Source organism: Macrotis lagotis, chromosome 1 (genome assembly GCF_037893015.1).
Source record: "Macrotis lagotis isolate mMagLag1 chromosome 1, bilby.v1.9.chrom.fasta, whole genome shotgun sequence".
Taxonomy (NCBI): domain Eukaryota; kingdom Metazoa; phylum Chordata; class Mammalia; order Peramelemorphia; family Peramelidae; genus Macrotis; species Macrotis lagotis.
This window is the reverse complement of record NC_133658.1, coordinates 219899291-219917199: the sequence shown is the minus strand read 5'-3', so window position 1 is coordinate 219917199 and position 17909 is coordinate 219899291. Positions and strand designations below refer to the sequence as shown.

The 17909-nt window shown below is 39.3% G+C and overlaps 1 protein-coding gene across 1 annotated transcript in view; it reads right to left on the bottom strand.

Moving 5' to 3' along the window:
• Nucleotides 1–7923: 7923 nt before the first annotated feature.
• The window catches only part of EHD3 (EH domain containing 3), a 56416-nt gene continuing 46430 nt past the window's right edge, over nucleotides 7924–17909 (bottom strand). Inside the window, exons 4-6 of the mRNA XM_074209662.1 lie at nucleotides 14468–14880; nucleotides 13751–13915; nucleotides 7924–11689 (exon numbers count right to left, since the gene is read on the bottom strand). Of these exons, the coding sequence (XP_074065763.1) occupies nucleotides 11162–11689; nucleotides 13751–13915; nucleotides 14468–14880 (1106 nt within the window). The 3' untranslated portion in view covers nucleotides 7924–11161. The remainder of the gene's footprint in view (nucleotides 11690–13750; nucleotides 13916–14467; nucleotides 14881–17909) is intronic.

Below are 17909 nucleotides of genomic sequence, written 5' to 3'. Positions count from 1 at the left end.
CTTTGTCAAAGAGTGTATCCAAAAGAAAATGACCAGAAAAGTAAGGGGACTCTAAAATTAAACCAAAGATCACTTGAAGGCACTTGGACTATTTAACTCAAAAAATAAAAGACTTTTGGGAAGGGGCCTAAGGTGAAGGTGTCAGCACAGGTTGGGTTTCAATAGCTGCTATTAAAGGTCTTTTTTGGAACTTGGCCTCAACTTGTTTTATTTGACCCCAGAGACAGAATCATGAAAAATTAATGGAAGTCACAAGAAAAAGCAAATTTAAGTTTTTCTATTCAGAAAATCAATAATCAAAGTCATGCAAAAGTGAAATGATGAGGGAGCAGAAGGAGAGAAGAATTTATTAAATATGTACTATGTACCAGATACTATATTAATGTTTGTTCTTCATTTTCAAAGAAGACCACAACATCAGGGAGGGGATGCCATGACTTGGATTTAAGTGGGGGGGGCTGTGCTAAGTCACCAGCCTCACTTTCTCCTCCAGAATCATCTGAGTCCAGTGGTCAGATATGAATCAGGACAACTGGAGATGGCCCTGGATGTGAGGCAATCAGGGTTAAGTTACTTGTCCAAGGTCACACAGCTAGTAAGTAGAAAGTATCTGAGGCCATATTCAAACTCCTATCCACATGAATCCAAGGTCAGTGCTCTATCCACTATACCACCTAGCTGCCCTTGATATTATGTCAATCATTTGGCAAATATCAATTCATATTTGATGGGTGATATCAAGAGGAGATAGCAAGTTGTCAAGGAGAGTCTGGATGACAACTTGTTGGGTATCTTGTAAGACAGAGGTATAGTGGATAGAGCACTGACCTTGGAGTCAGGAGGATGAGAGTTTGAATTTAACCCTCAGACATTTACTAGTTACGTGATTTTGGGCAAGTCACTTAACGCTAATTGCCTCGCATCCTGGAGCATCTCCAGTCTTCCTGATTCACATCTGGCCACTCCACCCAGATACTCTGGAGGAAAAAGTGAGGTTGGTGACTTAGCACAGCACCCCTCACTCAAATCCAATTCGTGTGCTTGTCATGGCATCAACCTTTCTCATTTCTTGGTCTTCTTTGAAAATGAAGGGCAACCATTATGATCAAACATGTGGCTCTCAGTCTGCATATAACCCACAAAACTCCCCACTGGATTAAAGCCGGACTAAAACATATATTATATGATTTTTAATGTGTTTTTGTTATTATATTATATTATACACTTAATATATATTAATTATTAATAAAAAATAAATATATCAGTGTGCTTGGCTTTCTAAAGCAATACACATCCACAGGGATCTTTATGTACAATTTGATGACCACCATTTCTAACTGAGTTTGACAGCAGGGGTAAAGGGAATTTTAGTTCAGGCATGGAAGGCAACACATTGATTAAGGTGCTAACTTTGTAATATTTGCTGAGTTGGATTAGGGTTTCTGAAGTCCCTTCTAACTCTGAGTCTTTGAACAATCACATCTCCCTTCCTTTCTCATTAGTAACAACCTGTGGGGCGACAAAGTTTTGAACAAATCTCTCAAGTATTCTAGTGTACAAAGCAATGAGTGGGAAAGGTAATTATTCACAAAGGTACCTTCTGTTGTATCATAATTATAACTTTTTTGATTGTTTCAGTAGTTTTCCACTCTTTGTGACACAATTTGGGGTTTTTGTGGCAAAGGTGTTGGAGTGGATTTTCATTTTCTTTTCCAGAAGAAACAGAGGCAAACAGGGTTAAATGACTTACCCTGGGTCCCACAGGTAGTAAGTGTATGAGGTCAGATTTGAACTAAAGAAGATGAGGTGTCTTCCTGCCTTCTGACCTGACACTCTGTTGCATCGCTTAGCTGTCCAATAATTACAACTAGCATTTATAAAATGCTTTAAGGATCTCAAAGGAGGTGCTAATTTAATCCTTGCTGTACAGATGAGGAAACTGAGGCTTTGAACAGCTCACTGATTTACCCAGGGTCACATAACTGAGAACAGATTTGAACTCAGGACTTCTTGACTCCAAAGACAGTACTTTGTTGGGTCACCTAGATGCTTCCTCTCTAGTCTACATTTCTATCTACATTTCTATATATTGCCTGATCCAGTCTAACACTGATGTTATACCCTAGTATCATCTATTGTTAGCTTTCTCTTCTTATTTAATAAAGCAAACACTTTTTAAAAAGCATATTCTTAGATTTTATATTTAAAGAATATTTTCTTATTCCCTTTATGTCTTTTAAATGAGGAGCTCTGCTCCTACCTTGTCCATTCTTATAGACTTTTGACCATGGGGGATTCCTTCTCATCTGATTTCCTACTGTCCTATCTAAGAAATTGTAAAAGAAGAAATAAAAAATATTATAAGGTCCCAAATTGTAAAATGTTGCAGATCTCAGTATTATGATAAGAATTTCCTTCTCTGGAAACTGGGACAAGTCCTTTGGAGTTGGAGTATTTTTATAGATGAATCTAAGTTCTGGCTGTAGAATACTGAAACAGTGGTGATAGGCCAGTGAGAAGGTTAAAAAAAATAGGGCATTGCATTAACTGATTCAGTAGATTTTTTTTTCAGTAGAATCTACTCTCCTGTTTCTGAACTAATAGACAGGATATCAGACCAGACCATACAGCTGAGCAATCCTTTCTGGGTTTCAGCAAATAATCCTTTCTGGATTTGAAAGTACTTTTACAAAGACTAAAGATTATTACCTTCATTTTTTTAAGTGTCTTATGTACATAATTTTGCTATCTCTAATATTTTATTTTCTCCTCAAGGATATGATTTCATTCTCAATACATTCAATTTCGATCAATGTATAGCATGGAAACAATGAAAAGATTATGAGACTGCCTTCTGAGGGAGGAAAGGGATGTTAGAAGAAACACTGTAAAATTCAAAACCTTGCAAATAATAATAGGTAGAAACTACTATTGTATATAATTGGAAAACAAATAAAATATTAATAAATTTTTTAAAAAAAGATAAAGGTCCCTTATGGATCTTCATTGTACCCTCTTCTCTTCTCCATTCCCACATCACTGACTACCTGTTGAACCACCTGGAAATTCATCATTATGACTAAAATAGAGCTCATTTTCCCCCTTAAATCTACTCTTCTTAAAAATGTCCTTTTTTTTAAGGGTAACACTCTCGTCCCAGATACCCTGCTTTAGCTTATTTAGAGTCATTCTCAACACATCCTCTCCTCTGTTTTATGCAACCAGTTGTCAAGTCTTGATTCTATCTCCATGGCATAAAGGAATCAATAAGCATTTATTAAATATCTACCATGAAATAAGTTCTGAGGATCCAAAGTCAAAAGAAAGCAATTTGTAAGCTGCTGACACTGCTACTTTCCTAGACAAGCCCTATTGTGATAGACTCCAAATTCTTTACCTTTTCTCTCTCCTCTCTAATCCATCATCCAGATGCCAAAATCATCTTGAGACATAGGTCTGACCATATCACTTCTTTATTCAAAATTCTTTAAATGATTCCCCATTTCCTGAGTTAAAATACAAACTCCTCTCTTTGGCATTTGACACCCTTCAGAAACTGGCTCCAAACTACCCCTCTAGCCTTGATTCCTATTATTCCCCTTTATGTAACCTGTGTTTCAGACAAACTGGACTACCTTCTTGCATTTATATAAGCTGAATTCCCTAACAAGTGTAGAATGTATTCCCTCCTCATGTTAGTCTCTCAGAATCTTTTCTTTCATGTATAAGCTTAGGTGATACTTTCTCCATGATCTGTTCCCTAATTGTCCTAGTTGCTAGTGTTCTTTCTCCTTTCCTTCCTTCCTTCCTCTCTCTCTATGCCTCCTCTTTCTATTTTTGCTCCCTCTCTTTCTCTGCCTTCCTCTCTCCCTTTCTCTTTCATCTGTCTCTCTGTCTGTTTCTTTTCTGTTTCTGTCTCTGTCTCTCTGTCCTTGTCTTTCTTTGTCTCTCATCTCTCTGTCTCTATATCGAGTTTCTGTCTCTATCATTGTGTCTCTCTGTATGTCTCTGTCTCTCTCTCTGTCTCTCTCTCTGTCTCTCTCTCTCTCTCTCTCTCTCTCTCTCTCTCTCTCTCTCTCACTGTTTTATAATATAATTTGAGGTCTGGAAATGACAATTCTCTTTCATTCATGTTCCCTCTCCCCTAACCCCCCCCCCATCATTTCCATTGAGATTCCATCTGATGTTCCAAATTAGTAATGACATTTTTTGCCTTGTTCTTCAAAGCACATTTGGTAGTTTGACTGGTATAGTTTGAAATCTATAAGCTAATTTTTCTAATATTATATTGGCGTAGCCTAGCCATGGACACTGAATAGCCTTCCAATTATTTAGCCATATTCTTTAAGGGGCTTTTGGCATATTGGCTAAAGGGAGAGAAACAGAATTTATGAAGTGTTTATTCTGTGTTAAGGCATTATGTTAAGACTTTGCAAATATTATCTCATTTGATTTTCACAATAGCCCTCAGAAGTAGATTCTATTCACATTGCTACATTACAATTGAGGGAAATGAACCAGTTACATGTTTAATAACTCTCTTAGGGTCACAAAGCTAGTAAGTATTTCAGGTCACATTTGAACTCAGTTCTTCTTGACTTCAGGCCTGGCACCAGATTAATTTTATTACCTAACAACCTCAACTAGTTGATTATTAACTGGATAGAACATTAGACTTGGATTCAGAAAGACCTAAGTTCAAAACCAGCCTCAGACACTTACAGGTTGTATGACCCTGGACAAATCACATAACTTTGTGCCTCAGTTTCCTCATCTGTAAATTGGAGATAATAATCTACCTTCCAAGGTTATTGTGAAGATCAAATGAGTTAATATTTGTAAAGTGCTTTGTAAACCTTAAAGTACTGTATAAATTCTGACTATTATTATTATTATTATCATTATTATTATTATTATTGCCTTAAATGTGCTTTGGTATTATACTACTTAAACAAAATGGCTATTTTAAACATAACAACAATAAACTTGTAACATGAGTTACATATTATTCCAGCTTCTTAGGAATAAATGATTAGATTTAGGAATTCACTGACATAGGGTGGAGAAATCAGAACAAATCTATCAATGCAAGTTGGCACTTTCCCTTTCACTTGCCTTAGAGAGTTGCCTTGGTACTGAGAGATTAAATGACTGGTCCATAGTCACATACCTAGGATATGTCATAAGTGAAGAGTGAACCCAGGTCTTCCTGACTTGATGTCTGGGTCTTTCTTTTCTATACCATAATGCTTCTAATTTGACCTTCTTTGTGCCTCACACCACCTTCGATAAGGCTGGGTATAGAAGCAATCAGGAAATGTTATATTAATTAATAGATTGACAAAATGGGGTGGAATCTTACTTCTCCTTCTTTTTCTTCTTCCATGCATACTCTTTGCTGTGCACTGATTGGGTCTAATCTAGAGACAACTATCCCAGGCCAGGCTGACTTAGCTCATTGTCAGATATAGAAAGCAACATCATTACCACTCACATTCTGTTTTTACAGTTAGGATTCTGGGACCAAAAGCCTCTGAAGAATATGAGAAAAAATTTACTAAGGATACAAGGCAAGTATCCTCCCTTCCCTGCTTCCTCCCCATACGTTCTTTCCCATCTTTCTAGGATAAGAAGATCTGGGAGAGAAAGCTGGGCAGCATCAGGTAGCCAAGAGGACTCAACAGAGAAAGCTCATGAATTTGGGGGAGGTGACAACAAAAATATGAAGGACACATTGACCACAAGAAAGGTGGGAAACCCAGTCATGGGACTTAGGAAGCAATGGTTCTGAATGTAGTCAACAGGTTCTGATGCAAGTAATTATAAACTGATGACAAGTTCCTTAAACTCTAATTGTAAAAGCTATGATTCAGCCAGTTTTCCATTAATCAGTTACTTGGACAGGGAGTGAAAGAACCCTGGGCTGGGAGACCTGGGTCTTATTACAGCTCAGTCATAAACCAATCTAATCTTTACTTATCTATAACCTGAAGGGACTGGATTAGATAATCTTTAAGATCTGGCATTCTGTAAAGGCTTTTCTATCTCCTAGCATATGTTTCTTTAATCAGCTCATAAAGAGAGCATGAGAGTCAGCATGGGATGGCAGATAGAGTCAGTATCAGAGTTCAAGCCTATTCACTAATCTCCTCTAAAATGAAATACAGTTTACCCAGCCTCTATCTTGTTTGCATATAGTGACTTGCATGATGTCTTCCCCACTGGAAAATGAGCAGGGACTCTGGTAGGTTTTTTTTTTTGCTGTCTTGTTTTAGTTTTTATTATATAGTACATAGCAAAATTCTGGCATAGGCTTCCTGACTTGGTTAGATAGTTGGTTAGATAGTCACAGGAAAAGCTTTAAAGCCTCTGAGCCTCATTTTCCCTAACAAAATGGGAATAGTATCCTTTGCATAAAGAGGCAGCCTGAAACACTAAATAATTGAATCAGATTTGAAGTCAGGAAGACCTGGTTTCAGGTCTGGTGTCTGATACCTACTAGCTGTAAAACCCTGGATAAGTCACTTAACTCCTCATTGCTCTAAGCTGCTATTTAAGGCTGTTACAGAGCTGTTTTTGGCTTGCATTGTAGTTTTCTCATCAAAAATTTTCTACATCAATGAATCTTAGGGGCATGTGCACTTCCCAGAAGCCAAGAAGCCACAGAAGCCTCAAGTATCACTGGGCAGGTGGGGTGGAGGGAACTGAGCAGATAGCTGTGGATTAATTTATTTAAGGCTCTTGCTAGACACACATTTAGCTTGGCCTGACCTGAATCCTCTGGGCAAGCCAAGTTGTCTTTCATTTCATGGTCACACCATTTGATAAGGCCCCTTCCAGCCTTAGCATTATGATCCCATGACTTATACATATTGAATACAACACTCTCTTTGTGATAGATGGGCTGTAACTCTGCCTGGGAGAGTGGGAGAGAGGAAAAAGGGAGAAGAGAGGGGGAGGAAGGATAGGGGTGGGGTGTGGGGAGATGTATTGGTGTAGATGAAATTGAGCTCGAAATTTTTACAGTTTTGGTTCTTGGGATAGCCTTGCTACAAATAGCTTGGCACACCCCATCTAAGATTTGCTGGGTAGCTCAGCACTTACGTAAATGTGAGAAGGAGACAGGATGCTAGGAACAGCTGCTTGGAGGTGGAACTTCTCAGGAAGATGAGAGAGATGAGTTACTTATTCACTGGCTGGGTTTTAGTCCAGCCTAGGGTCCTATAATTCCTACCAACACCCAATACTATAGCCTTCTTTAAATAGGAATAGCTACCATTTCACACACAACACACACACACACACACAGACAGATATATATATATATATATATATATATATATATATATATATATATATATATATATAAACTTTGAGGTTTGCAAAGGTCTTTACATGCCATCTCATTTGATTGAGTTTGGTGCTGCTATTCTCTTTTTAGAAATGAGAAAGGTGAGGTGGAGTGATTTGCTTGGGATTTGAAATGGTCTTCTTGACTTCATAGCACTGACCCATCATGCTATCTATGTTTTGGGCTGTTGTGGGAAGCACATTGAACATGGCCAAGATCTTACCTGATGTGGTCCACTAGCCTCACACTAGTCTCTGGAGTCTTGGCCAGATGGATACAGGGTTAATCCCACCCTCTTTGAGAACAGGCAACATCATTCGCTCACCTTTGGTTAGTTAGCTCATGGGGCCAACAAGGCCAAGGTTTGGTCTGTGGATGGATTCCCACGTGGGCCAGTTCCACACAGAGGAAAAAACTACCTCATGCCATAGCTCCAAAGAAATACGTGCTCTGGATGGGTGGAAGGGGAGGGACATGGTTGGAGAAGAATGTCATCGTGACTGAGAAAATCACCCAAAACATATGGGCTGATAATGTCATAATTATTCATTTTTGAAAGAACACACTTCAAATGTTATTTAATCAGCTTTTATTGAATTAGAATTGTGCTCAAGATGGACTCTCAATATGTGAGTAGTGAAGGGATGTCAATGCTTGGCCATTTTATGGAGAAGTCTGGGGAAACAATTGAAGAGGTTAGCAGGGCTCTCCCCAGAACTCCATGTTACACATTGAGTCTTAGGTTTTCTTCAGGTCGAGTCTGGTTTTTTGCATACAAATAACTCATATGATGAGGCATCATTCCAAAGGAAAATGCTCCTACCCAGAGAATTATCTGACTCTTAACTCATCCTGAGGGGTTCCAGCTGCTCTTTCATCACATGCATTTTTAAAATTTCATTTAATTCCAGAACAAAGTAAACAAACAAAAGAGTGGATTGAATAGAATGCCTGTGCCTTGATTTTTTTTTCCCTCCAAATAAAATTTTCATGTTTTCCTACCAAAAATCTTTTAAAGGAAAGGGGGAAGGGAAAAACAACAAAAGACTAAGGGGACAGAATTGAGATGTCATTAAGGTTTTCTGTAGCTGAGTATATAGGGGTAAAGGTGACTGACAGATATCCTCTTTATACTTTGAAAAGATACCCTTCCCCCACCTGTTCTCCTTTTCCCATTCCTTCTCCCAGGAATCTATTCATTTTCATATTAGACCATTAGTACTGGAAGGGACCTTTTCCCATTCTCTTCATTTTACAGATAAGGAAACTGAAGGCCAGAAATTTGAAGAGACTTGACCAAGGTCTCCCAGCTATTTAAGAGCAGAATCAAGACTTGACCCCAGGTCTCCAGATCTTGAATCCAGTACCTTTTGTTTAATTATATTGCATTCTATGTATGAAACTTGAGGTGACTTACTCTGGGTTTTCCAGAAGCATAGATTTAGAGCAGAAAGGCAACTTTGTAATTATCTAGACCAGTGGTGTCAAACTCAATTGGAAATAGAAGCTACTAAAAGATCCCTGTGGGCAGCTGCAAAATGATTACAACATTACATATTAACATTATCTTTGTTCTATTGTACTTTTATTTATTTTGTTAATCGTTTCCCATTTGCATTTTAATCTGATTTGGGCAAAATGTGGTAGAGGATTGCTAGCCCCAGGAACAGTGTTTGACATTTCTGGTCTAGTCCAGACTTTTCATTTTATACAAGGAAACCAGGTTAAACCACTTGTCTGATGTCACACAGATGTGGCAGAGCCAGGACATTTAACCTCAGGCCACTGAGGTCCAGTACTGAACCTTGCTGAACCCTCTTTTCCTTGTTTATGAAATGAATGCCATGCAAAGGGTAGCTCCTCCTTTTGTTCTATCCTAAAAAAAAAAAGGAATTGTGTGACACAGAAGAAAACCTCCAGCTCTGAGGACTTTCTTTGCCTTTCAGTTATGGGAGCATATGAGAATATGTGGCTTCAGTAGTTTGGTTCAGGATCAGTCCCTGGGTCTTTCTGAAGCAGTTATCCTAGAAGTCCCTAGGCTTCAGTGTATTTTTCTATGGACTTCAGGGCAGCTTCAAATGATTGCTCTCTGTAGGAGAACACCCTCCAAGAACTCCCAACCTATTTTAACATTCTACCAATTGAATAATGCTCTGAGACCAAGGATACCCAAGGGTTAATACACAATATTAATGTGGACAGCTGACAATATGCAATGCAGGAATAAATGCATTATAGATACAAGTAATATTTCTCTATAGAATATGAACAGATATAAAATAAATTAGACCATTTAGAGTTTGTCACCTGTCACAGTATAAGCATAGTACATGAAGAGATAATATGATACCAATGACCAAAAAAGCAAAATGAAGGATGGAGATGGTCAATGTGGATGCATAAAGAGGATGGAGAATTGTCACTGAGAATACCAGCGGGGTGGAAACTCAGGATAGAGATCTTTCTGACCTGAATGGGTGGCCACTACATTGTAAAAGGACAATAGTCTGGGTATAATTAAGAAAGCTAGTGGAGGGGCAGCTAGGTGGCGCAGTGGATAGAGCACTGGCCCTGGAGTCAGGAGGACCACAGTTCAAATCTGAATTCAGATATTTAATAGTTACCTAGCTGTGTGATCTTGGGCAAGTCACTTAACCCCATTGCCTTGCAAAAAACAAAAAAAAAAGCAACAAATAAAAAAAGCTACTGGAGGCAAGAATATTAATAATAATTGGTTTTACCCAACCCATTTTCTGCCAGTTTCTTTGTTGAGTTTCCTTAAGGTATGTCCTAGAGAAGTCCTAGATTTTGAAGAGTAGTTAGTCCATATGTCAGATGGGCATCCTGACTATCCACCTCCTTCTTTTCCTTCACCTTCTCCTCTTCCTCCTCAGTCATTAAGTTCTAGCAAGAAGCAGGATGTGAATAAAGTTGGCCTTCCTTGCAAGGTGTGCTCCATGTTTTAAGATCAGGGAGAAAAGGTAATAATTCTATATTTAGATTTCAGAAACATGAACTACAGTCTTCATGGGTATATGTATCTCATGTGTATTTATTGTTACTATAACTGCTCCTATAATCCCCTTGTCTTTGATGATTAGCAGGAGAATTTTGATGAACAACTTTGGTTTTTTCCTCCATTTCTCTATCCCCTTTTCCTACCTTGAGATCTCTCTAAAAAAATGATTGATTATATAAGTCCATAGCCTGATCAGGAAAACAAGTTCACATCTGAGGTCAACATGTTAGCTTCTTCATCCTGGAAAAGAGGCCTGAAGGATATCAACTGCTCCCTTTCTTTCTCTCATATTTCCTGGGCAAATTTTATATTAGGAAGCAAAATTAAAAATACATAGAAAACAGTTAATTGCCTATTATGATAAAAGCCTTTCTCATCTACTCAGATTCTTGGATGGGAATAACAGAAATGAGCCAAGAATTGGAATGCCACCTCTGGATGACTGCACCTTCAAATGAGGGTAACTACCTTTACATAAATATGAATCTAAAGGTTATGGAGATGGAAGGGACTTGGGAACAAAATGGAAAGAAAAAAGGGTTAGGGATACCTATTTTGAGTTACAGGGTTAGAGGTCTTTGAATTATCCTATCTGGGTGCTCAAAGAGTTCCCACAACACTGGAAGTCTATTCACAGGTTCAAATCATCCGAAGTCTAGCTACCTTGGTAAAAGTGGTCATCCTTATCTTAAAGGTGCAGTTTTAAAAATCTGTGTGTATATGTATGTGTTTTTATCTTGTAACATTTCTTATTTTTCATTCCAGCCCATGCTTGCTCAGAAAATTCTCCTTCATTCTGCCATTTTCCGCTTGGAAGGGGGCAGGAGGTGGGAAGGCAACTCATTGGGTAACTCATGCCCTTCCAACTTCACTTTGATGAGGTGGTTGGCCAAGGCAAACTCCTCATCATCCAGCATTCCATCCTTGTCAATGTCTGCTAGCTTCCATATTTTACCCAGCACAGTGTTGGGCAGTTTGGAACGCACCATCTCCTTCTTAGCATTGGCCCCTGTGATTTTGCCATCTACCGGGGACAGGGTATAGAAGATCTCATCGTACATAGGCTTGTCCCTGGCCACCACCCATTCAGCATCATCAATGCCCTCGCCAGCTCCTTCCCCATAGCCATGTCCAAAGGGGCCCTGTAAGGTACCCTCAAAAGCCCCTCCCTTCACCATTTGGACTGGCCGTTGTGTCTCTTCCTGACGCACCAGCACCATAAGCTGGGCGATGTCATGAGCCAGCATGTCTTCTACCACCTCTAGAAGCTTGTTCTTCAGGGGCTGGAATTTGGTAAAGTCTTGGGCTTGAAGTTGGTCCTGAGATGGGTAAGACAAAGAAAAAGACAAAATGAATAGTGTTGTTTCCTCTGCCTAGGATTGCCCTAGACTACCAAAGATCCTAAAGGGTTTATATATATATATATATATATATATATATATATATATATATATATATATATGTATGTGTGTGTGTGTGTGTGTATAAAATGTGTGTGTGTGTGTATATAGATAGACAGATAGATATAGATATAGATATAAATATATCATCTCATTAATCTGCATAATATCCCTTTGAAATATGTAAACATCCCCACCATTTTGCCTCAATTTACAGATGAGGAGAAAACTGAGGCGGGGGAGATTTTTTAATTAGGGTAATTTATACAGACATTCACAGAATGTAGCAAATGATGACTGGTACATTGGTATGACCTTCAGTAATAGCTTTGGGTCTCAGTTTCTTCATTTATAAAAAGGGAGGGAAGGGTGGACTAGATGATTTCTGAGTCAGCTTTCAAAGCTAAAATTGAGATCCTCTGGGAAGCTATCTTAAATATTTCTGACTTATAATGTTCTATAGCATCTGTTCTTGCCCCAAGATACCCTTAAAAGGAATAGGATCAAGAGAACTCAGGAGCTCAAGGTTCAAATTTGTCCTTTTTTGCCCTTCTTCTTCACAACAACCTAAAGGGGCATGTTCAAGCTTTACCTTTACTTGTCATCTTAGGAGGTCCTGAGCCAAGAAGAGTCCTGACTTTTTCCTCCCTGCTTCAGCTTAAAGGCAATGATAAGATGAAGGTTTACAACTGAAGATCTGGCTGCCAGCCCAATATATATTGATGTATACTTGCCATTTCAGGCCACTAGGAAGATGTCACCATACAGGAAAATAGTCACAGTGCAATGAAAATCCGGGAGAATTTTAAAAAGCACTGCCACATTCTGAGAGCAGGTGATAATTTCGACATTTCTAACTTAGATCTCCCAGGGCTTGGCTAACAGAATGTGTTAGGAGCAGCTGATATGTTTTCATTTATCTAAAAACAGAAAGCTGGATCCAATGATCTTTAAAATGAAGGAGCTGGATTAGAGAGTTTCCAACACTAACTGGAGTAATTCAATTTAATTCAATTAGCACTTCAACCTAACTCCATCCAGTATTTACCCCATTCAAATGTATCTTTTAGGGTAGGCTAGGTGGCGCAGTGGATAGAGCACCAGCCCTGGAGTCAGGAGTACCTGAGTTCAAATCCAGCCTCAGACACTTAATAATTACCTAGCTGTATGGCCTTCCAGAAGCCACTTAACCCCATTTGCCTTGTAAAATCCTAAAAAAAAAAAATCTATCTTTCCATGAACCAGTCTTCCTCTACTCAGTGAACAAATAGGGCTCCCCAGAAATATAAGTGGTTCTTCCATGCCACCCAAATCTTCTGGCAGTTGTTTTCACTAAAATCTCTTTTAAATCCCAATTAATGGATTCCTTTAGCATTCAACAGACCAACAGCTAGATATCTAGCCCTTCTATATACTAGGAGTTCTTTTCAGAGAAACCACTTTTTTGGGCCACAAATTCAATCTTGGGCTAAATAGCCCTTCACAAAAGTGTGATGAGGAGAACTCTGTAGGAGACTCAAGTCCCAAGCTCAGTGGTACATTGATGTCCTCAGAGGCTTTCCTAATTCCACACAATTCACAAGGAACTATGATTTCAACACTGGGGCACTGAGAAACAAAAGTTTGAGAATACTAGATTTCACAAATGCATCTAAGTCCATGGATGCTCACATCTACTTGAGTGTTGGAGTTCTCAGAAATCCCAAGAATGGCACATACATACTACTGCTTCCTTCAAGTCAGAAAAATTCTGTATTCCACATCTTTGACTCAGAGCCCCATATAGGGTGAATTTATATAGTTAGCTTTCTAATTTTCTTTTCAGACCCCTTCTGTGAAAGCCTGCTGGTTTTTTACATTTAACCTTCACTATATAATTTCAATAATACTTTTAAGTCTGTCCTGGAGCCAGAGTCCAGTTGTGTTGGATATCTCACATTGGCTGCTCACAAGAGGCTTTATTAGATATTCTCCACTGACCTGCATCTTCTTCAGGTTGGGGAAGTCCCCAGGTGAAATCTGGTGTTCCCGCTCGATCCGTCCATAAATCTCTCCCAGGTTGTTTACTAGCTCCTTCTTCTTGTTGTCTTTTCCAAACACAGATGGCATCTCTTTCTTTAGAGAGCTGATAATATAGGCATGGACCTAAGAAGTAAGAGATTAAGGATAAAGATCCTCTATCTCTAACACACACACACATACACACATGCACTCTCTCTCTCGATATAGATAAATTTATCTATTTATATAGATCTAGCTTTCTATATATTATCTAGCTACACAAACTTAGCTATATTTATATCTAACTATACAAATTTATATCTATCTACAAATATATACATCCCTTTCTTGTCTTTGCTCATTCCTATACTCATCACTTTACAAACATTATCCTTCTAAAAGTCAATTTTCCCCCACCCCTTTACATTCTGCTTGCTCCTGGCCTGTAAAATCTTTTCGTAACTTTGAATAGGAAAAGAGATGATGCCAGGAGGCCAATTCATAGATGGATACAAGCCCTTGGTGCTTGATTTCTCAAGGAAATACTCTGAAAACCATCTTTCCAACAATATGCAACAGCCCATTGGTGAGGGTTCCCCAAGTCACATCTCTGTTCTTTACATTCTATTCTCAACTCTTTCATGTTGCCCATTCCCATTAGGCCTAGTTTCATTCTTCCCAAGGTATGGGACATGCCTTGGCCAGCCGTGCCCTCTTGATGAGATCATTGAGTTTTCTAAGGGCTGCATTCCTGGGTAGACTTTGGATGTCTCTGAAGAGGTCCTGCTCTTCAGCCTCAAAGAGCTTGCGATTGTCCGGGATGAGCAAGGGGTGGGACCAAAAGGAGCCAATGTAGACCCGGATCACTTCAGGGGTATTGACGATCTTCCCCAGGGACCACATGAGGGCTCCATAGACTCTCATTAGCTGCTGTGTCTCAATCTGGTCAGCCTTGTTCAACACCACTCGCATCTTGTCTTCATGGTTCTTCAGGGCCTTGATGACTTCGGAAAACTCATCAGAGATGTCCAGTTTGTGGGCATCAAAGAGCAGGATGATGCGGTCCACACGTTCCGCAAACCATTCCAAGACAGCAGCAAAATCATAACCTGTGGGGTTGGGATGGTGTTAGAGAGAAGAACAGAAAGCTCTTTCTGGCATCAGGGGAGGGCAAGTGATCCAGGTCAGAAAATGGAACAATTCAAGGAAAAATTGGCATGTTGGGCCTAGTAGCACCCCTTCCCAGTTGTCCTAAATATGTGTATTGATATGAGAGAAGAACACAGGATCAAACATCTTGATTTGGAAAGCACCTCGGAGACCAACTGTTTCAAACCCTTTATTTTGCAGATGAGGAAACTAAGGCCCATGGAAGGAAGTCATTTGTTCAAAGTCACACAGATGCTCAGCTTCAGAGGGAGGGATTTGAATCCAGATCCTCTGACTCTAGGCAGTGTTCCTTCTACTACACCACCTTACCCCTAGTTTCTGGATTAGACTAAATATTAGAGAAGAGACTGAATCCTATGGACTTAGAATTTATCCTAAAAATTATCTAGGAAAATATGTATTCATTCAACAAATGTTAACTGATAATGATAGCTTAGGCTTATGTTGTCTTTACAGTTTATAAAGTACCATCCTCACAACAACCTTGCCATATTGAGATCATATTTATTTAGTGATCCTGGCATTTCACTGGTGAGAGAATTTCTTTAACAACAGAAAGGTCACCACTCTGCATTTTTAAAGTCCTAGAAAGTTGCTTGGGGCCTTAGGAATCCAAGGACTTTCCCAGGGTCATCTGGGGCTGGCATGAGTCACAAGACTAGAACCCCTTTCTCTGATTATGAGGTTGATTCTCTCTCTATTCTTTATTTCATGCTGCCTCTTTGTAAAAGCATTTCCATTTTACAAATGAGGAAAATAAAGCTCTGAGGCTCAAATGACCTAGCTATTACCATTTCGTCAGCAACAGGTTCCACTGGGACTCAAATTCATGTCTTTAGAAATCTCTAAATTTTGGTATTTTTTTTTTAAATTTACCTCCCTATCTTGCCAAAGCTATATAGGCAGCTGCTGGCTCAGGATGTAGACTGCTGGGCCTGGAATCAGGAAAATCCGAGTTCAAATCCAGACTCAGACACTTACTAGCTGTGTGACCTTGTGGAAATCACTTAACCCTATTTGCCTCAGCTTCTTATCTGTAAAATGAGTGGAAAAAGGAAATGTTAAAACACTCCACTATCTTTGCCAGGAAAACCCCAAATGGGATCAGCAGGAGTTAGTCCCAACTGAAACAAGTGAACAACAAGGAAAACACAAAGGTGCTATAGAGGATATAGGACATTAACCTGGGGTCCACAAACTTTTAAAAAACATTTGGATAATTTTTTTGGTGTAATTAGCTTCCTCTCTGATCATATGTATTTAAAAACATTCAGGAGTCTAGACTACCAAAGGGGTCCATGACACCAAAAAGGCTAACAATTCTTGTTACAGAAACTAAAGTACTTTCACTTGAGGCCAGCAACTAACCAAAGCAGGGGTATTCCCTAACCAAGAAACTTGTGAAAAAGGTTTGTCATTATCAAGTCAGCTGCCCCATGCTAGTAAGTCATTCCTAGGCTCATACCAAGTGCTTTGATCATAAGCGAGCTTGGCTTAAAGATAGTCCAAGCAAGTGAGCACTCTGCTAACTTGGATGGGATGGGGGATGGGGGAGAGAGAGAGAGAGAGAGAGAGAGAGAGAGAGAGAGAGAGAGAGCAAGCAAAAGGAAGTATAGTTTGGGCAAGCACAGACAGACCAGAGGAGGACCCTTGATTCTCTCAGCTGTTTCTGCCCAGCAACACCCTGACACTATCACAAAGGGAGCCTCTGTGTCACTCCTGTATCTTCCCCAAAATTAATCAATATCTTTTGAGTTCTGGCCCAATCTAAATCTCTTGAGCCAGGGTAGAGGGATGAGGGGCCTCATAGAATCAGAGCATGCCACTGTCACTGGCTGAACCTGGTGCCAATGAAAGCCAGACAGGCAGGGACTGCTGCTGCCTGCAGTCAGAATGGGGGTCCACAGGCACTCCTCTCTCTCACTGGGGAGCTCTCTGTGTTCACCTAGCCTGGATCATCTGTAATGGTTATTGTTTAGACAGCACTATCTCTGACTGCTCTATATTGGCCTGATCTGTCTCTGGCTGTCATTTTCTATCTGGTAATGGAGAAAAAGAGAATCTAAGGGGCCCAGGAGCATTCTTTTTGCTGCTGGTATGTTTCCAAGTACACAAAAATTCCAGAAATCCTACCTGAGGAAGTAAGGAATAGGCAAGGAAGCTAGGATTTCATTTGCCTAGGGAAATCCCTGAGGAGGAAACTCCCTCTATAATGCAAATTGGCACCCTATCTACCATGTCTAGTGTGAGAACTGCCTGGGATACTGAAGAGGTAAGTGAAGAACCAGAAGCCATATCTTGCTATTTCCTTCTAAGGCCATTTCTCTATCCACTGTGGCTTCTTGTCATGAGGGATAAAATCAACATGAAAAGAAAACCAGAGGTGAAGTGGTAGATTGTTAAATTTATCAGTAATCAGCAAATGCTGCAAATAGGGGCTTGATTTATTGTTTTGTTGATTTCCAGACTTATGAAAGTGATAGGAAAATGTTCACACTGCAGATTAAACTTGAAAGTGAATCATGTGTAAAATTGGGGGGGGGGGGGAAGAACCAGTTTACTAGTTTATGTACTAGCTTATGGCTGAATGGAATGCTTTCAGACAGTATCATCTCTAGATGGTTAATCTAAATCCATTTACTGAATGTCTTCTAAAACAGTAAAAATCATAAAATCTTAGAGCTAGGAGAGCTAAATCCAATGAACTTTCATTGGGTTTTGGTTCTATTCCTTTATTTTTTGAGTCATACTATATATAGTCCAAGTTTATTTGATTTGATGTCAGAAAGAGCTGGGCTGGATTCCTAATTCATATAGTGTTCTCATCTTTGAAATAGGTATATAATAATAACAAAAGCAGAACCTCCTCCTGAGGGTTGCAGTTAGGACCAAATGAGCTGCATAAAATGCTTTGTGAATTTTAAAGATCAACATCAATATCAGATATCATTATTATTATTTTGATTTT